This window comes from Diabrotica undecimpunctata, chromosome 2 (genome assembly GCF_040954645.1).
Source record: "Diabrotica undecimpunctata isolate CICGRU chromosome 2, icDiaUnde3, whole genome shotgun sequence".
Taxonomy (NCBI): domain Eukaryota; kingdom Metazoa; phylum Arthropoda; class Insecta; order Coleoptera; family Chrysomelidae; genus Diabrotica; species Diabrotica undecimpunctata.
In genome coordinates, this window is record NC_092804.1 from 47,754,118 (window position 1) to 47,776,201 (window position 22,084).

General features: G+C 32.9%; 1 protein-coding gene across 8 annotated transcripts in view; it reads right to left on the reverse strand.

Moving 5' to 3' along the window:
• Positions 1-364: 364 nt before the first annotated feature.
• Positions 365-22,084, reverse strand: part of LOC140434504 (very long chain fatty acid elongase 7-like) — a 354,979-nt gene continuing 333,259 nt past the window's right edge. For all 8 annotated transcript variants that reach the window (XM_072522821.1, XM_072522819.1, XM_072522820.1 and 5 more), the window contains 4 exons: positions 18,847-18,903; positions 7,459-7,701; positions 6,603-6,770; positions 365-1,153 (listed from right to left, as the gene is read on the reverse strand). In XM_072522821.1, the coding sequence (XP_072378922.1) occupies positions 878-1,153; positions 6,603-6,770; positions 7,459-7,701; positions 18,847-18,903 (744 nt within the window). In that variant the 3' untranslated portion in view covers positions 365-877. The remainder of the gene's footprint in view (positions 1,154-6,602; positions 6,771-7,458; positions 7,702-18,846; positions 18,904-22,084) is intronic.

The following is a 22,084-nucleotide window of genomic DNA, read 5'->3' on the forward strand; positions in this document are numbered from 1 at the left end:
TTGCAGACTATCTTCATCTTGGGCTATCCATATTACGTGGTCTGTGTAACATAGTATTTTTATTGCTTTGTTTTCCATTCTGTATCCTCTTTCTTAATGCTTTTGATGATTTCATTCATGATCAAAATAAAGAGCATGGGGCTCAATGAATGTCCTTGTCTTATTCCGCTGCCTATTTCTTCATAATTATGTAGTTATGTAATATTTCCGACGCAAACAAATCATAGAACCTATTAACACAGTTCAGTTGTGCATGGAAATAAAGATATTTCATATATTTATCAAAACCTAATGAATTATCAATGAAAGTAGATTATGTTTCCTGTTTAGTAAGTCTATTAGGTAATTTAAGAAAATGACATAGTATCTTTTTAAAGAAATTTTATTATGAAATACTAAAAATTTTGACAATTTTTTATTGAAAAATGACTAAACACATTATTGTTACATTTCCACTAGTATACATCTAATATTGCTACCTATCTAAATAGGTATTTAATATAAGTTAAATCTATATACAAAGTTCACTTCAAACTGGTTTCTACACATATGTCGACTATCACCTATCATTCCTAGTTCTTCTAATTAGGAAGACTATTACGAAATGTCTAGATATACATACATACATACAGCATTCATACAGGATGTTTCCCCCTTGAATTCGAATTTTACTATATCTATCAGCTTTTTACATTTTTTAAGTACTGACCTACAATAAAATTTTACAATATAATTTGTAACCGTCAGTGTCTAAAAAATCTAATATAAAACTATTTCCATATTAAATTTTATAGAAAATACTTTTTATATCGATTTACCACCCTATATACACATTTGTGATGATACTTATAATCAATCACTTTAAATATTATATGCGTTACGCTGTTGTATCCGTTTTTTCCACAAAGGTCCTGTTTCTCAGGTTAATTGATTCTTCAGAGGTGTAGCCGTTGCCCATTTTTTTGACTCCATTGAGTCCATTCATTTTATTGAGTCCGTTAACTCCATTGGCTTTGTTAACCCCGTTAACTCCATTAACTCCGTTGCTGTGCTCATAAAGAGCAGTTTGGCTGGTGAAACAAATACCAATATTATGCTTGCCATTCTTCTCAACACCATTTCGAACTACTCCATTTTGTTTCCTTGCCAATGCCTGAAACAAATTGTTTTCTTATTAGTTTATTTCAACTTAAGCTTAAAGAATAACGGAAACAAAAAAAAACAACAACCGGAAGGTACATTTTTCTTTGTATGTATGTGTGTGATTGAAAGGATCAACCTATCCTAATGTAACGTTTTGTAAAAACATTAAAATCAATACAATTAATTAATAAAATAAGTTATGACAAAAAAATAAAAAGATATTAAGTATAACCAAAAAAAAAATCTTAAAATATTTCGATTATTACATTTTTATTATTAAACCTCAAAAATACAAAACCAGAAACTCAATGGTGAACAACAATATCTACCTTCAAAAAGGCTAAAAATAAATTCGGAAAATAATATAGGGACATAATAATGAAGATATTTACTGGTTAAATCAAAAGAAAAATGAATTGGAAAAGCTGCTTCTGGAAAATATTTAGGTATATCTCATAGTATAACAGCAGCGGTGCTAAAGTATCTAGTCTATTGGTGGTGTCTATTTCAGACAGGAATGTATGGAGAAACAAGGAGTACCATAACCAACAGGGTATGATCCGGTATACAGATGGATCCAAAACTATAAAGGGTGTGGGGGCAATAATATTGGAGATTTATGCGATTCTACAATGTACAAAAGAAAATATTGAGACAGCTCTTAAAAAAGAGAAGATATATTTTTATATCTTCTAAGTCTACATATTTTTATATCTTTTTATATCTAAAAATATATTTTTTGAAAGTCAAGCGACACTGAGGGCACTGGCGTGTCAGGAAGTGGCGCCTAGGCTGAAGTGGGACTGTATTAAAGAACTGAATGAACTAAGAGACCGGAACAAGGTTTAGTTTGTCTGGGTACCAGAACATCAGAGTATCGAAGGCAATAAAAAAGCAGATTAACTTGCAAAAAGAGGATCGAACAAATCAAACCAACTGACTGTAACTCTGGAAGTGAAAGGCTGCAGTTCGTAGGGCTGTAGAAGACTGGATCAGAGAGATTCATGAGCGAAATTGGAAGACAATAATTCCCAAAAAAAAACACATGAAAAAATATTCATTGGTGGACCATGTAAAAAAGAACAGGGGAACTGCTTCATATGGGCAAGAAAAAACTGAGAAGAGTAACAGGAATGGTAAAGAATTTACAATGGAGACCTTAACTGCCGACTCTGTGACAAGGAACTAAAAATTGTAAAATATGTATTATGCGATTGCGAGGCGCTGAACAGTAAAAGACAAAAACTGTATGAGCAGACAAGAGGACACAGGGTATATTTAGGACATATCAAGTAAAAGGGCCGTACCAACATTTACAGGGTAGAAAAATTCCAGACTAAGTGTAGAAAACAACAATGGGGAACAAACACAATTAGCTTCTTTAGTAATAATGAAGACCTTTTGATATCTTTTGAAAATCGATAAAGAAGAAGACTCTTATACACAACAAGACACCAACTTATAGCTTTCGCAGATGATGTGATTATACTGGTAAAAGGAAAAAAATAACTACAGGAGATATACAGAGACTAGTCAAAGCAGTAAAGAAAATGAGGCTGTACATAAATCAACTCGAAACAGAATTTATGGAATGGACTGACACAAAGCTCAGAAATGGAGAAAAGTTTAAAGTAGAAGTAGAAGAAGGAATGACATACGAATTGATCATACGCCCTCTTTGCCATAGAAGGAGTAACTACACGTAAACTAAATATTAAACAAGAAATACAAACTTGAAAAATGGCGGGCAATAGAACTGTACACGCGCTTAATGGAATGTTGAGAAGCAAGTATTCATCAAGGAAGGCAGCTGTACAGATATACAAACAACAGTAACACACTGCAGTGAGACATTAAAAATGACAAAAATAAACAAAAGTGGAGATTTGGAAAAAGAAAATTCTGAGAAAGAAAATAATAAAATACAACTTATGGATCAGATGATCAAACGACGAGTTAAACCAAACCAAACGAGACCAAAAGAAAGACCAACAAATGAAAGCAACAGAACGAAAAAGATATGGAAAAAGAATAAACCAATAAAACAGAAAGAAAAAGTGAAAAAGAAGGGAGAACAAACTTATTAAGCCATAAGCCTTTAAGGTTTTTTAGATATAGATAGACGGCCGAGTTGTAGGCTACCAGTGGGGTCACAGGTGGCGGATAGTAAATAGCCTTTAGATATGAGGGTTACCTGCGAATATATTGAATAAGCAATCCCTGATCAATCATCGGCGATATTTAAGGGTGTGGTGGGTATAGGAAATTATACTTTACAACATGCTACAAAATCCAACGAAAGTATGCGGGTGGGTGTTGCCGCCATTAAATAAGCATAGCCTAAACCAAACCCGGGTACACCTTTGCCCTGAAATAGCAACATTTCAAAGGTGGACGAACCGACAATCTAAATCTGTTAATGACATAGGATGCTAAAGACAAGTAAGACACCATCGCATTATTTTCCCAAAAAATCATAATGGCAATACATGATCACAATTTGGCCCTTAGTCATCGGCAGACCTTCAATAGTAAGGGGTTGCTAAGAATTCCCGGGTTGAAAATTAAAATATCTGTACGGAATGTAAACCATACAAAACAGGCAAACTAGACAATTCAGGGAGCAAGCTAAAAGGGACGAACTTGGACATACTAGGCATAAGTGAGGGGTTATGAAAACAAAAATAATAAATTGTTACGGAAAAAGAAAACAGCTTTATCTACTCAGTACTTAGAAAGAGTGAAGTTTAAAACGGTATTAGAATTCTAGTCACTGCGGCAGTTGCAAAATCCGTTCAGAGCTTTCTACCTATCAGTGAACGAGTAATGCTGTTCAAACTAAACAAGCAAACGACATAAAAATGATTTTCTTATTTTAGTACCCTGTCCAATTATCGAACTTTGGCGATCATATTGACAATAATAACTGTGTTTACGGCTATTTAAAACAGATTAGCGGATGTCTCTTGATACCACTCTCGGAGATTTCGGAGCCAGGATGTTCTTGTTCGGCCTGGGCATCTTCTTACGGAGACCTTGCCCAGTAGAATGAGCTGTAGAAGGTTATACCTCTTTGAATGTCTCATTACATGGCCGAAATATTGTCACTTTTAAATTTTTATTATTTTTTTATTTATGTGCTTTTTTTCATTCATTTCATTCATAAAACTATTTCATTTGTTATTCGACCAAACCAACTTATCCACAATATTCATCAGTAAATCTGTATCTCAAAGGCCTCAAGTTTTTCATTAGTGTTGCTACAGGAATTCAGTTTTAGCCCATATTTAACACATGTTTCGGTCACCCTGTTTATTAGTCCTTGCAACTCTTTTTCTTTGGATGTAATCAGTACCGTGTCGTCTGAGTATCTAAGATTGTTGACAATAATTCCGTTATCGGTATTATGCCGTATCGTAAGATTGTTCATAGGCGACTGGAATGCAAAAGTGATATCAGATAGAGTAGTCGGAATATTGGGTTCTCACGGACTTGGTTCTAGGAATGACAGAGGCAATAAATTCATCCAATTCTGACAAGAAAACAATCTTGTTATAACTTACACCTGGTGTAAACTCCCTAAAAGACGACTATATACATGGAGGTCTCCTCAAGATGAAGATCATATTGATAGATACCAAATATACTATCACAACCATTGCAAAATATAGAAAGAGCACTAACGCCAAAGCCTATCCTGGATGATACTCACAAATAAATCACAATCCCGTCGTATTGAGTATGAAATGCCCTGAATGACCGACTATTTACTAGACTTTATGTAGGCCAGACGCATAGTCAAAATAAAGACACAAGTAAATATAAGCAATGAAACAAGCAAATAATCAAAAGAAATATGCTTAGGGAATAGATGTAAGGAAGTAGAACACCTCCAGGCTCAACATAAAGACAAGAAATTTTTGAATAAAATCAAAGAGGTCTCAGGCCTTTGTACACCCAAACACCTTTCAATAACAACTGGTGAAAACAATGACATAGAGTTAGATGCTATTACATATCAAATTATTTGAGGATGACAAACCAGAACAAACTCGCCAAGTTGATATAGACTACTACCTTACAATTCTCCCCTCAGAGGTAAGACTGACAATAACTGAAACACAAGCACAGAAGGCTCTCGGTGAAGACGCAACGCTGACCGAACATTTTAAAAACGAAGTCGTGTTGGAATCAAATATCTGACACGCTTCTTTAGTCGTGTGTATGAAACTGGGGCACTACCTCAAGATTGGCTTACAAGTAGATATATAATACCACTACGCAAAAAAAATGTGATGATCACAAAACAACGTCTCTGATGACTCCAGCAGCAAAAATTTTCACGAGGATAATCTTTAACCGTATTTGCAACAAATGCGATGAACATTTAAGTTGCTTACAATATAGTTTCAGAAAGGGTACAGGAATAAAAGATGCAATTTTGCGACTAACGTTAATTTCTGAAAGATATTTGGAAGTCAAAAACCTCTACACCTGCTTTGTTGATTACAAAACAGCTTTTGATCGATTCAAACAAAACATATTAATAGAAATTCTTAACAGGTGGGGATGAACGGATGTGATATCACTATCATTTGTAACACGTATTAAATTTAAACAAAGAATGGTAACACTAAATTGGTACACATTAAACGAGGAGTAAGTCAGGGGTGTGTTATGTACCCTCCAATTATTTTGAATGAATATGCTGAATATATAATCCGAGCTTCGCTAGTAGACCGTCCGGAGTGAGCAAGAATCAATGCCATTCTGATAAACAACATAAGGTCTACAAATGATACGGTGATCATAGCAGAAAATAAAGAACATATTATACAGATACTAATGAATATACTCACAGAAAAGAGCACCAGAATGGTGTTGGAAATTAATTGGAAATCAGTCAATCATTGGAAATCAATTAGATCACTCAAACGAAATCCTGAGAATTCATATCGCCAAAGCAAAAGATGTCAAAGGGAGCATTCATAAAGAGTGGCTTAGAGAATGAGTATACTTCTTCTTTATGTGCCGTCTTCTACCGAAGGTTGGCGACCATCAAACGATAGGTTTCTCTGTTTTGTGCCGCATGTATTATGTTCGCAGCTTCTGGTATTTGAAACCATTCTCTCAAGTTTTTCAGCCAGGATTTCTTCTTTCTGCCCAGACCTCTTCTGGATGAGTATTATAATTTAAAATAAGAAAATTATACCGTCAACGTATTTATTTACATTATAATTTGCAAGTAAAACTTTCTATAATAATAATGTAGATTTAGTTTTGTGGTTTTAAGGTTTTTAACTTGGTTTAAACTTCAACATTAAGTTAAGAAATGGAAACATATTTTAGCTCATACTACTTTTAAAAAGTTATTAGCAATAAATATAGAAAAGTGGTAATGATAATGTTGTATGGTTTTTCCTTTTTAACTTATTTGATCGAAAAAATAAATCACTTACCTCTTCTCTTTCCCTCTTTTTCTTGTTGTAAGTTTCTTTGTAAAAGTTGGAGAATAGGAAATAGAACATAAATGCGTGCATTCCGATCCACCAGACGAAAGCTTTGGGGTAGTTGCAGTCAATGAACAGTAATTGGAATGCATGAACCATAACCAAGACGAATTGTACCTAAAAAAGAAGATATAATAGTGGTTAATAAAAAGTGAGTAATATTTACACTGTAACTGCAACTTATAATTGCATTATAACAGTTTACAGTTTAATTTACATATCGTACTTTTATTTTAGAATTTTTTGAAAACGTCAATTATGTCACCAATGTAAAATGTCATTCTTATTACAATCAATTATGGTTTAATCCCATTTTAAAGTAATAGATGGTTAAATGCTCGAATAAATGAACTTTAATCAAATAAAAGGCAGATATCGAGCACAGTTCTTTATTATTAAACCTTGTCTTTGTACTTTCGCTCTCAGAGCATCTTCAGTGGCAGTTCGCCAATATGTTATGCTATCCAGCACTTCTATGAATGATATAAACATTAAATATTACATTTACATAACACTAAACAAAGGAAAAAGAGTTTAAAAACTTTTTTCGAAATTTAAGAAGATACATTGTGGGTGACAGCATGAGAAAAAAAAATTTTCGTCAAAAATATCCCATGGGCTAGTCTAGTAGGATGAAGAATTTGAAAGGGTAGTGCGAATTTGGATTTTACCTAATATTTTCTAGCCTTTAATTGGTTGTCGATTTTTATTTGTTTCTATATACATTTATTTTATTTATGTCAGATATCTGATATAAAATATGTGCTCATACAATAATATGGTAATGATTACTTTTTTAACTTACCATTTGGATGGCTGTCAAGTACTTCTTCCACCAGAGATACTTCTGGTACCTCGGTCCAAGAGCGGCAAGTAGATAATAGCTGTACATAATGATGTGGACAAAGGTGTTCAAGAAGCCGAAGAAACTGGAATGGCCGCCGGGAGTGAATTTAACACCAAACCAGACAGACATTGGCATAACTCCATGGTGAATAACGTGAAGTGTTGAAACGTGGTCGTATTTTTTACGAAGAACGAAGAAGAACTGCAAAAAGATTAAATATTTGTGAGTTTTTTACATATAAGAATAATATTGGTATTATTAAGAAATAAATACAAAATTTGTAAATGACATTAAAGAACAAACAAACTCATTAAATAATTATTATAGAAAGAGTATATCAGTAAGGGTTGTTTTATTTGATTCTGTCAAAACTTTTGTTTTGTCACAGAATATTGAAGTTTTGCACTTACATTATAATATATTTGGTATACCGTTTTGACTTACTTTTTGCTATATATTTTGTTCCTCTACAACGATTTGATTAGTTTATTTTATAAGTATTTCAGTAAATATCTTCAATAATAATAGTTATAATATATCTGATGGTAATATATCCAAGTTTAAAAATTTATGTAATCAAAACTTAGATAAAATCACTAATCTTATCATGTGTCACCAGGAAATTTTGCAAAATTGTGAAAATGTAATCAATGGCATAATACCAATTGTAACATGCCAGTTTCAATCAAAATTACCTTGGTTTGATTATGAGGTGTTTAAACAAATTAAACAACGTGACAGGGCTTATAAAGATTTAAAAAATGTATTGACGTCATTGAAAAACTACATAAATGGCAGGTTTTTAAGAGACATAGAAATGAGGTAGTAAATATGTTAAAGCTAAAAAAAGAGCGATTCTATTTAACAAAATAGACAGGTATAGAAACAATCCAAAACAAATGTGGAAAACTTTAAAAAAATGAATCAATGATAATAGTCGAGAAATGCCAGACACTGTAATCTTTGAAACTATTACTGACTTAAAACGGTTAACAAACAGCGTAGAAATAGCAGTTTTAATGAGTATTTTGTTGAAAACATTGAAAGTATTGTTCAAAGTATTGATAATTCTGAAACATGGTGTAATGTTAATAGTCATCTATACTTAAATTTTGGAAAATTTGAAGAGCTCTCTATGCAGGATTTGCGAAAAATTGTTGGCAATTTAGATAATAAATTCTCACTACATGAAACGTTAAATTGCAGAATGGTAAAGAAAGTTTTTGAAACCATTGGGCAAGTTATGTTAAATTTAATTAATACATCTCTTACTACGGGTAGAATTCCTAATGTATTAAAAGTAAGTACTATCACCCCTATTTAAAAAATACCCAACACTATCAAAGCTGAATAATTCCGACCAATCAATACTTTACCTCCCATAGAGAGAATATTAGAAATTGCTGTTTATGATTAATTATTATAACATGTAACAAAAAATAAAATTTTAATTAATAATCAATCAGGTTTTCGAAAACAATTCTCTTGTTTCATCTTTCTCTTGAATCAGCGTTACAAGTTACATTATGTCCATTAAGGGTAATTTAGATAAAAATAAGTACGTAGTCAGTGGTGTATTTCTTGATTTAAAAAGAGCTTTTGAGACCATTGACAGGACAATAATGATTTCTAAACTTAAACAGTATGGTATAGGAGGTACAGTAATTGCGTGGTTAGAAAATTATTTACAAGACCGCAAACAGAAAGTTCGATTTAAAGACCAATTGTCATCTGAAATGGATAGTATTACAGGGATTCCTCAAGGTAGTGTATTAGGCCCCCTTTTGTTTATTCTGTACATTAACGATATGGATATTTTTGTAATTTGTGAATTTATTAATCTTTTTGCCGATGGTACTCTAATCGGTTGTAGTGATGAAAATTTTGATGTAGCTATTCAAAAAATGAACACTATTTTAGATATGGTTAATAAATATTTAGAAATGAATAAACTGAAGTTGAATGTGAAAAAAAACAAAGGAAAGTGGTTTTCACAACCAAACATAAATATAGCTTGCTTGATTTTGAACTCATAAATTTAAATATTAATAATGAAAAAATTGAAATTGTCACAGTTAAACAGTTAAATATTTGGGATTCCAACTTGACAATATTCTAAATTTTAAGAGTCACTTCGAGTACGTTCATAAAAAAATATCAAAAAAACTTTACTTTCTGAGTAGAATATTTCAAATGTTGTCAATGGAGACAAAAATAACAGTATATAAGGAATGAGAAAAATTCTTAAAACAAATCGCCGTACCCCAATTGGAACGATGTTAAATACTCTAAATTGGTTCTCTGTTGAAAATAGACTGTTTTATTTCACCACGATTTTGGTCTTCAAAATAGTAAATGGCTTATCACCTGAATATTTCCAAGAATTCAATTCTTTCAACAAAAGTATTCATTCTTATAATACCAGAGGTTTAGATGACATGTATGTACCTAGAACTGTGTATAAAAGTACGATGAATCCGCTCTTTTTTAAAAGCTTCCTTAAATATAATCAGTTATCTACATCTGTAAAAATATGTACTATAATAGTCTCAATAATGTTACTTAAACAGTATATCAAAAATTTATAGTGTACTTTCTTTATATTGTATGTATATTAGGTTTTTCTATTTAAATAAAGATCTAGCTATCTAACATTTCCTTATATTTTTTAAATTGTTTCCCAGTATAACGAGCTAGCCGTTAGTATTCTTCTTCTTCAAGTTTCATATTATGCTAGAACGTATAAAACTAATACCATGACATTGACTTTGTCTACTGCGGGTGAAAATAGTAATTTGGTGCTAGTTTCATAACATAAGCGTTAATTCTTTAGCCATGATGTTTTTGTCAAATTTGCCTCTTAAAATTGCTTTCGATTATTTATTAGTTGCAATAGCTCATATTTTTACTTTCTTTAATGACAGTCAATGGTGTTAGTTTATTTTATTTATTACATTTTTTTTGGCAGTGTACGAAATCATGAAGCCGGAAAAACTGTTCTATACATTCACATTTCGAAAGCTTCACGTGTCTTACTCATAGCATCGATTAGAATTTTGTTGGACTTAAGCGAATTTATCAAATTGTGTATTGATAATAGTTTCTTCAAATAAAAAACTTGTTTCGCCTTTTCATTTCTGTACCTGATTTCTTGACTGTTCTCCCAGTGTATATTTAAACAGCAACTTGGTAATGCTGTAAGTTTCTGCACCCTCGATGAAATCATTGTTCACTGTAACTCTGTCACGTAGGTTATTTGCTACTTACCAACCATTTTTACAGTTTACAGCAGTCAAATTAGACGTTTGAGCATTTTTAATAGTCAAGTTTACTTATTATTGATTTTGTCGCCATTTAACGATTCTGTACATTATATACGAGTATAAATAGAGATAAATGTGAATCTTAACTGAAACAATTGACAATTAGAAATTTTATGTCGATTGGAAATAATTTCCAATCGATATAAAATTTGTTATTGTCAACTGTAAGCCTTTTTAGAAACTTAAGTTAGAAATGAACAGATTATTTAGGTTTATTTATTTATTAGAATTACTGCAACATTTGACGTAAGTCAATTTTAAATAATTTTGAAATTCTTTGTCATCGGTTTGTGACATGTCATTCGTTTATGACATTAGAAGAGAAATTATCAGCTGCGTCATAAAAATTTTGCTATCAATAATCTTCAAACGGAGTATAATTTACTGGATAAACAAGGAAACCACTGGATACAATTATCACAGAAAATCAATTAATTAGTAGAAAGCAGCAGCATATAACATCTAGGTAATGTAAAGTAAAAAATGAAGCCGTATAATTGAAGGAAATCGTTTAGAAAATTCGGAGATGTAATGGTTTTAAAGCAAATTAGGATTTTTATACCAGTGTGTCAATTTTAAAACTTACAATGGGCTATATCTCACGAACTGCTGAGAAACTGCTAAAAAAGCTAATATCGCAAAAGGCTTAAAACCGTTTCTAGGATAGTAAGCTGGAACTAAAATGACATGAAAGAGAACTCACCCTCATCAACCCCTCTAGGCCCCACCCACCACAACCAAAAAAGTTTAAATTGCAAACCCCTACTTGTGATACATCATTGAAAGGATTATAAAAAATGCTATCCAATGGTATAAATAATAATTATACAGGGTGAAGCAATAACTGCGAAACTTTAGCTTAAATAGAAAATTTAATGAGGTTTTTGTTGATTCTATTGATGACTCTGTACAATTATTTTTTAATAATTATATAGGGTGTTAATATCAGCCGGTTTACTATGACTTTTGTATTTGTAATGCTATCTCCCGGACTATTATTTTTAATGATAAGTGACCATCGGAATTTTTTGACCCGTACAAAACACAAATTCTTCAAAAACTAGGCGATGCTGATCCAGACCGACGAATTGAGTTTTGTGAACTCATGACTGAAAGACTTCGCGTTGAACCGAGAATGTTAAAACATATTTGTTTCACTGATAAATGTACTTTTATGCTGAATGGTAATGTAAATAAACAAAACTGTCGGTACTGCAGTGATGCGAACCCGCACCGATCAGAGAAGGTCGCACTCAATATCCTGAATAACTAAATGTTTGGACAGGAATATTAGGCTATAATCGAACCTTTAATTGTGCATGAATTAGAGAACCAAACGGACGATCAAGGCAACCTAGCTCTAGACGAAGATCTGCTGCACTTCCAATAGGATTGAGCACCTCCTCACTATGCAGCTCCAGTTAGGCACTGGTTTTATATTAATTATCCGAACAAATGGATTGGAAGGAGAGGTCCTATTGAGTGGACACCGAGGTCACCAGACTTATTGCTACCTGACTTTTTTTCTATGGGGTTACCTCAAGTCAGTTGTTTATAAAACTCAACTTGCGTCACTGCCAAAAGTTCGTGCAGAAGTTGAAAATAGGCTGTATTATTATTTACAAAACAACGGAAACCACTTTGAACATTTACTTAATTGACATTTTTAACAAATTTGTAGTTCAACAAAAACCTCATTAAATTCTCCATTTAAGCCAAAGTTTCACACTCATTGCTTCACCCTGTATAATTATTATGTATACAATTAGATACCATTTTTTATAGTATTTTCAATAATGTATCACAAGTAGGGGTTTGCAATTTGCCTAGAAACGGTTTCAAGCCTTTTTTGATATCAGCTTTTGTTCGTGAGGTATAGCCCATTGTAAGTTTTAAAATTGACACATTGCATAGTTTTACAACGTAGATATATCATTGACATTGGAACATACTTAAATATTAATTAATATAAATTATTATGCTGATGCACTTTATGTTAGTTATTTTAGAAAAAATTAAAATCCAATTATTTAATTAGTATAAGTGATAGTTGTAATTAACTGTAATAAACTTGGTCATTTGTGAGAATATGTTTTTATAAATATATAATGAGAAAAGACAAATTATGGTTCAATTACGATAAAAAACATAATTAGCTCTTTACAAGACTCACATAAAAAATAATCAAAAGGTCATTATAAAATGAAGGGAGCGTGGTACTATAGAGAATGGGTGTATAATCATATTAGTTTGACCAAGCTTACTAATCTTTCATTGTCTTTATTGTTAATTTCGTCGTGCAATTTTGGACAAAATTCTTCTTTGTATTTTGATAATTATTTTTTAATTTCATCTTTTCAAAGCTCTATTTTTCAGTTTTTTATGGCCCATTACATGTATCAAAGGGCGAACATTTAAAGACTATTGTAGAAGATAAAAAGAAAGTATGGAAAGAAATTCTTAGAGAAACTTTTCCACGCCCTTAAAACAATACAAGAACCCACCATTGAAGAAAATTCAGGACCTGAAATCCTACCAGAAGAAAGAAATAACGGCAGCCGTCAATCAGACAAATGAAGGATGGAAAGGAACCGGGACTTGATGAAATTCCTGCAGAACTGCTGACGCTATTGCAGAACAAATAAAAATAATAACTGAAATATTTCATGAAATATACAAGGCAGGAAAAATACCAGTATAGTGACTCAAATCGGAGTTCGTACCATTGCCCAAAAAACCAGGAGCAAAAGTTTGTGTAGACTATAGAACCATAAGCCCAATGAGCCATCTGCTAAAACTGTTCACATGTCATTCACAAAAGAATTTACCGGAATGCGAGGAACCAATTGTGCTCAATCAGTTTGGATTTGTGAACGCCGTTGGTACGAGGGAAGCTTTATTTAGCGTACAGGTATTGTTTCAAATACGTAGAGATGTCAGCTGTGATGTTTTTGCATGCGTGATTGACTACAAGAAGGCTTTCGATAGAGTCAGGCATGAACAAACGATGGAAGTGCTTAAGAGAACAGGGATTGACGGAAGAGACCTAAAAATAATAGCTAACCTGTATTGGAATCAATCAGCGGTGCTCCGAATAGATGGAGAATATACAGATCAGGTAAAAATCTTAAGGAGAGTGAGAAAGCGGTGCATAATTTCACCACTTATATTCAAGCTGTACTCAGAGCATATTTTTGAAGAGGCTCTAAAAGATATTGATGAAAGCATCTCAATAAATGGAATCAAGCTCAACCTGCGGTACGCAGATGATACAATAGTGTTTCTAATACCATAGAAAGGCTGCAAAACTTAATAAACAAAACATTGCTATTTAAATGGGAATAAGCCACAATTAAAGGTTAAAGTACGTTTATTGACGTTTCAATTTCCACTTCGGAAATCGTTTTCTAAAAGTGGACATTGAAACGTCAATAAACGTACTTTAACCTTTAATTGTGACTTATTCCAATTCAAATAGCAATTACTTTAAAATGCCACAAGAAAATAGCTTCAGAACAATATTAAGAAACAAAACATAACGGAAACAAGTTAAACATATGGACTGGGTATAAATACGGCAAAACCAAGCTAATGATCATCAGCAAAGAAACCATAACTGGAGCAAATCTGTATGTGAACCAAATGAGAATTGAACGTGTCTCACAGTACAACTACTTGGGAACTATAATCAATGAGTCGTGGGACAATACCCAAGACATTAAATGTCGCATCAGAAAGGCAAAAAGTGCATTCTTGACTATAAGCTCTGCGTCCAAAAGCCGTGACCTTAGCCTAGAAATAAAAATAGGGCTCCTTAAATGTAACGTGTACTCAGTGCTTCTGTACGGAGTAGAATAGTGGACATTGAAGGCGGAAACTCTATCAAAACTTCAGGTTTTTGAGCTATGGTTACACAGAAGGATCCTGAAGATACAATGGACAGACAAAGTCACCAATGAAGAAGAACAACGGAGGATAAATACAACTGCGGATATGGTCAACATAGTGAAGCGCCGTAAGCTGCAGTACTTGGGACATATAATGAGAAATCAAGGCAGAATGCGCTGATCCAATGCATTTTGCAAGGTAAAATTGTGTGAAAAAAAGGGCCTCCAGGATGAAGAAGAATATCCTGGCTTGCTAACCTGAGAGCATGGTACAGAAAGACCTTAACACAGCTATTCCGTATAGAAAAGTAGCGCCAATATTTTTATCGGCAAAAAAAGCACGACAGGCATTTCAGTACCTTTTGTTAGAACCTTAAATGAGGTCTGGCAGTTGTTGATTTACTTTAGAAGTGAACGCACGTATCGTTGTTTTAATCCAAACATCGTTGGGGTATCGTATACCCCACCACACAGGTAAGTTAATATATTTCTGGTAGTATTGTTTGAGTTCAGCGTTCAACGCCGAATGGCCTTCAAGATGCTTTCCTAGAAATGTAAGAACCCGCTCAGTAAATATCATTACCATTTATCAGGTGTAAAACAAAATGCAAAAATAGCGAAAACTCCCGTTTATTGTCTTAATTTACTTTTTGCGCCTAGTATGGTGGATGATATCGTATCTTGGTCTAATATAAAAATAAGAATAAAATGAAAACGATGAAAACCATCAGTATGCAGTTTGCAAAACCAATGCAACTGAAATAAGACCATAGTTTGGATTCTTTTACTTGGCTGGGGTGTTCAAGTCTGTTAAATGTCAAGGCTTAATTTAGAAGATCTTTGGTCTACCTATGGAATCGGAATAAGATTATTTAGAGAGACGATGTCTTTACAGCGATTTATTCTTTTACATTCTTCAAAAATTCATTTGTTTTTACTTGTTCTCTGATCTTTTTTTTATAATCGGGAAAAAATGAGTGTGAGGTTTTTTTAAGCTGTAAAACGAGACTTTTTGGACTACTCAAGTACCTATTCAGTTTTACATTTTTTTTAAAGACTAGTTCCTTTTGATTTAAGTTCGTTATATGTTGAAATATAAATCACATCTAAAAATGTGTTATTTTTATTTAATTTTTTTTAAATTTGAGGTATCTGAGGTAATTAGAAAAAAACCCGAATTTAATTTAGCCAAATTCCTTCTTTGCTGACTCCATTCGTTCGGCATTTACCGCATAGATGGCTCAGGTAGTCAGCTTTATTACTGTATAGATAAATTAATATAATATTATGTTGCTATTATTATTTTATATATTTTTATTTTCAAACGCTAAATTCAATTTTTATAAATATTTTCTTCTTGTTGTGATGAAGTTCCGCCAAATGTAGGCAACTTACATTTAAAGTCTGCAGTGTTGCCTCAGTTTAAATATTTTCTTAAAGAACTCAACATCTTACCTCAAAACCCTTTCAATGTTTAAATCAACATTTACATACTTGTATTGGATGGTATTAGTTTATCTTGTATATAAGTATTTATACAGTACTCGTATATTTTTATACCCAATCTTTATATCAATATACGTTTTGATATGTTAGGTATATATTAAAAAAGATTTTAGGGTTTTTTATTAGTTCTATACTTATCTCCCTATTAAAAAAAAAACTGGAATTATTTGATCTTCTGTAGGCACTCTTCTTCAGGTATTTTAAGGATACAAAATACTTCAGTTCAGAGCCGTCCGTAAGTGTATTACAAAGCACTGTCCGCGACTGGCAAAACGCCTGAATCTGAATATAACATAACGTACACGTACTGGGAAAATACGCCTGGTTGCGCACACGGAAAAATGTATACTAGATTGACATCTGCTTATAGAGCTGAAGTTCTGTGGAAAATAAGCAGAAACCAGCTCAAAGTCACAACCCTCATTTTTACTGGACATGCGCCAGTCAAGGGAAACCTGCATACAATGGGGCTGTTTCATGAAAAGTTAAGCAGCAGAGTCTTTAGCATAGAACCTGAAACAGCCAACCATATCTTATATAAATACGAGGCATTAGATCGTAGACTGCAAACAACTTTTGTAGACTACCAGGTAATTTCAAACAGTTACTAGAGCAGTACACGATTTTCCAATTCTGGAATGGAAATCATGAAGAAATGGAAAATTACAATAAGCCTATTAACTGTAGTACGACTGCTTTTTAATAGACGGATTCCAAAAACAATCTTCAATTGGCAGTAATAAAGTAATACAAATGAATTGCGTCGCAAAAGAAACAAAACTGTTCAATGTGTCAATTAGTAGCAAAAAGCAACCGAAAAAAAGTAGCAGGACAAAAAGTTTATAGTTTCCTTAAAACACAACATTATCTTTTATTTTGAGGAAATAAGAGACAGAGAGAGAGAGAGAGAGAGAGAGAGAAAGAGGGACAGAGATAGAGAAAGAGAGAGATAAAAATGGATAATAATAATTCAACATTCGTTATTAAAACCAAGTGCAACTTAATAATGTAATACGAAGGATAAAGATCATCATCATTCAATCTTCGCTTATCCACTGCTGGACATAGATCTCCCTCATAATTTTGCATCTATTTCGGTCTTGTGCCTCTTGCATCCAATTTCTATGACAACGTTTTAGATCGTCAGTCCAACGTGTTGGTGGACGACCTGTGCTTCGGTAGGCATTATCTCTTAGTCTCCATTCCAGTATCCGCTTTGTCCATCTATTATCTGTCATTCGAGCCACGTGACCTTTCCTTCTACTACAAGGATAAAGATGCTCGAGAAGAAATATAAAGTCAGGAAAGATAAAGAAAGTGAGGTGCATATTTCTTTAGCGATATAATTATAACCTTCAAAGCAGTTAACGAAAGGCTTCGTTATATCAGACTAAAAGGACAACTGTATAACTATTCCCTAATAGCTACCCATGCACCGACAGAGGAAAAAAAAGCAAGTAAAAGACTTCTTTGAGAAACTAGAGGACCTGATAAATAATCTTTCCAAACAGGAGGTAACCATAGTCTTCATGATGTTAGTAACGATAATAGAACAAGGGTAATAGACGTTGCAGCATCTCACAACCTACTAAGAAAATCAACAAAATTTGAATACAAGAAAATACACAAAGGGTCTCTAACGATGGCGTCACAATAAATCAGATCGATCATGTTCTGGTAGATGCCAGGAGGAGAAGCAACTGCTTAGATATAAGAAGCAAAGAGAGGCAGATGTAGACACGGATCATTGTCTGATAAACACTGAAATAAGAACAAGAATAGCGTCCTAAAAAATCCACAAGAATACGCCAACATTTTGGAACACCGAAATTCTGAAGAATAATGAGACAGAGCAGAAATTTCAAACGGCTATACAGATAGCGTTAACATATACAGATGATTATAACAACATAGACTCTGCCTGGAAAAATATAAAATTAACTTTGACAAGCGTATCAGATGAAATACTAGCACACAAAAAGAGAACAGCAAAAAATGGTTCGATGGCGATTACCTGAAATCCATAAAAGAAAGAAACGTGGCTAGAAGGTACACGTTACAAAATCCATTGCACAATAACCGTAAAATATATAAACTGATGAGAACAGAGATGAGGAAAAGGAAGAAGTACCAGAAACAGATTATCAAAGATATAGAAGAAAATCGGAAGAACAACCAAGTAAGACAATTCTTTAAAGGCGTTTTAGCGATCAAGGCCGTGTACCAAGTAAGAAAAGGAAACTTGCTTTAAAATGACAGCAGACAGGTTATTACTGATGACAAGGAAATCCTAAAAACCTAGAAATACTTCTATCAACAGTTAAACGAACAACCTAGCAAAATACATCAAACATAGAAGTGCATTCACCTGAAATAGAAGACCAATACCCAACATACCGAAGAAGTAACCCAGGAAATTAAAAAATCTAAAACAAAGGCACCAGGCATCAAGATACGCAACGTTAATACGTTGGACACGTTATAATAGTGTATAATAATATGTAATAATTTGTAATAATGTGATAATTTTATCCAAATCCAGTACTGTAGGTATAATATATTATACAATAAAACTAAATGACATAACTTCAAAGATAATAAATAATAATATATAAAAAGTAACAACTTACCGTGTCAAAAAATTCTGTAAATTTGGAAATGTAGTACCACCAACAGCCTCTTGCCATCTAAAAAATATATAATTACTTGTTTAAATATAGCTGAATATAGATAGGTAGATATAATAAATAACAGATCGTTTATTTTTGCAGAATATTTAAATTCCTTATTAAATAGATTATATAGGGATATTTTTTTCTTTTATCAAAGGGATTGTGAAGACGCACAAACAAATTTTTGCCGATGTAGGTATAACTTGATTTGCAAAATTGCCAATTGTATACCGAGTTTACACTTACTAAATTGTTTACATTTAAAAGAAATTTCACGATTCTCCTATGTAAGGCAAGCTACCGAAATTGGTGTTATAATTTTGGCTGTCTGCAATACAAGACAAAAAAAGTAAGGATGAGTCTACAAAAAATATTTGTTGAACTACTCCAAAATGTTTACTTTGTCTGATGTAAATTCTTCGGTAAATTTAATAACTATCTCCTCCGAAAATGCTACATATAATTATTCATCCTGATGTTCACAAATGAGACCTGGTCACTTAACAAGATCTCTGAATCGTGTGGAAGCTTTTGAAATGTAGAATCTTAGTAGGTTGCGCAGAATTCTACGGATGGACCATGTTACAAACGAAGAGGTTCTAGAAATTTTAATATTAAAAGAAAACTAAGATTTCTAAGAAGAGTAAAAAAATTAGATTTCGTTAAACAGCGAAAGGTTTTATACTTGCTACTTATGCACATGCTCGACAAAATTGGACTATTATGGCCCGTTTTCACGCTACGTCTTATTGTACGTTTTGTGGGTCATATAAAACGTACGACAAAATGTACGTTTTGTCCAGTGGATACACACTACGTTTTTCCTTCCGTTTTCTACCTCATTTCTACTCAATTCAGAGTCTTGAGTTGTGTGAAGTTTGTTTAGTGTTTTTTTATTATGGAGGAAACACGGCTCTTTTCTTTTATTTTTTCAACTATAACGATACTACGACTGAGGAAAAAGGGGATGAAGAGGGAAAAGACAAGATGGTCAAGAGAATGGCTTCTGAAAAGACGCCAGTATTCCCACGTCTCGTTACTAAAAGAACTGAGAGGCGAACCAGATGACTGGCGCAATTATTTGCGAATGGACACCTCAGCCTATTGTCAATTGCTAGAGTTGGTAACACCATACATATTGAAATAAGACACCTCATGAGAAAAGCCATTACACCCGATGAAAGACTCACAGCAACTCTCAGATATCTTACAACAGGGACGCAGCGTCAAGGACTTGGAGTTCACAATCATAATATCCAAACCAGCGTTAAGCCAAATAATTCCTGAAACCTGTAATGCAATCTACTTGGTTTTAAAACATAACTACTTAAAAACTTTTATACAATTCAATAAATTCCCCGAGAAAATCGTGGGTGCATTGCCGCAAATCTGACATTATTAGGCTTTTTTTGGGAAAAATGAAACGAACTGCAGTGGAACTAGTCGTCAAATAAGTCAAGATCGGACGACTTGTCTGAATATGTATTTTCACGTAACGTTTTATCCTATCAGTTCTCGCAAAACTATGCTTCTCCCATCATTTCTACGATCTGACCTTGGATTTCATTTCGATTCGACAAGACGTACGTTTTGCTGTTTACATGCCACGTTTTATTGTATAGGATTTGTCCTATTCAACAAAACGTACAATAAGACGTAGCGTGAAAACGGGCCTTTACACATGTGCATCACTGCGCACTCACATGATTTGAAACTTGATGAAGTTCTTCAATTTGTATTTAAGGCTGTTTTATCGGTGCACCAAAACCTAGGGACAGTGTTTTCTCTGTTATTTACTGACAAAATGTCTCGAAATTTGGACACGTTATTCGAAATTATGTTGCCTTTAAACTGATGGTTTTATTTTTTTTATTTTTTTGAAACTTCTGTTGAAAAATTGGAATATACTGTTTAACGTTCTATTATAACCAAACTTTTTACGCCCATCACTCGAAAGAGTTTTTTTTTCTGTAATCGTTGATTTTTGTTTCACCTTTCTGTGTCCAGTAATAATCGAGAAAAGCGTGTTCCAACTTTAAAGAAAATTGCTAAAAAATACTGAAATCTAATAGTGAAACGTGTTACTCATCATCGGCGCTTAGTTTCATCGTTATCGCCTTCGTGACGTCAAATCTCATGAACGTACGGTCAAATAATTCGTGTTAAAACTAATTTGAATGGAGAATAATGTATTTGTTGTCATTAAACTACCCGTCAGCCGGCGGCACTGAGTAAAGATGGTCTCGCGTAAGCAGTGTAGAAAAGTAAGTGATACGCCCATTTCAAATCGCAGTGTACTTGAACTGCTAAAACAGCCTTAAAGGATGATGTTACCAACGATTTGAGGATTTTTTTGATTCCAAAACAGTATAAATGTTAAAATATTGTTGAATTTAATACAGAAACATACGAATACTTTTTAAACAATTTATTTGAAGGGCATTTGTATAATATATCTTCAGGGCAAATAGTATCTGAAGATATATATTTATTTTTATCAAGTATTCAAACTACCGGAGAGCATCAACGAATTCAGTTTACTGTTGAAGCGCAAACAAATCCAGAAAGGTTTTACAAAGCTATTTTAAAAAAACAGTCGGTAATTTTGTTTTGAAAAATTTTAAAAAGGTTCAAAGACACATTTTTGAAAGATTACTGTATGCGTCGTTGCCAAGTCATATTGATCTGGAAGAAGCATTGAAATATCTGTTAACTCTTATTCCATTTATGCCAAACTGACGTATCTATTTGCAAGACACCAAAATCGGCGGTTCTCAAAGAGTTGAAGACATGTCAGGTAAAAATTATTAACTAATAAAAAAATTAAATTAACATAAATTTTTATTATAATTAATTATTAACAATAAGCTATTTACTTTATTAGGTAGATAATGATAAACCTTCGAAAGCTGATATCCATATCTCAGATGGATTCTATTTACTTCACATATTTAAAAATAATCCTGATACTTACGAAAAAATGTATATTTTGAATATGTTAGTAACAGACAAAAAAAAAGTTGACATTACACTTATTTGACAAATTCAATGTACCAAGTACAAAAGAGTATGAACATCGCCATAGTGGACAGGATAATACCGTGCACAGTGTCCAGAAAAACAATAAATGTCCCTCTGATTTTGAGAAACTTTTAAGAAACACATAATAATTTATTTATTTTTTTTTATTTACATA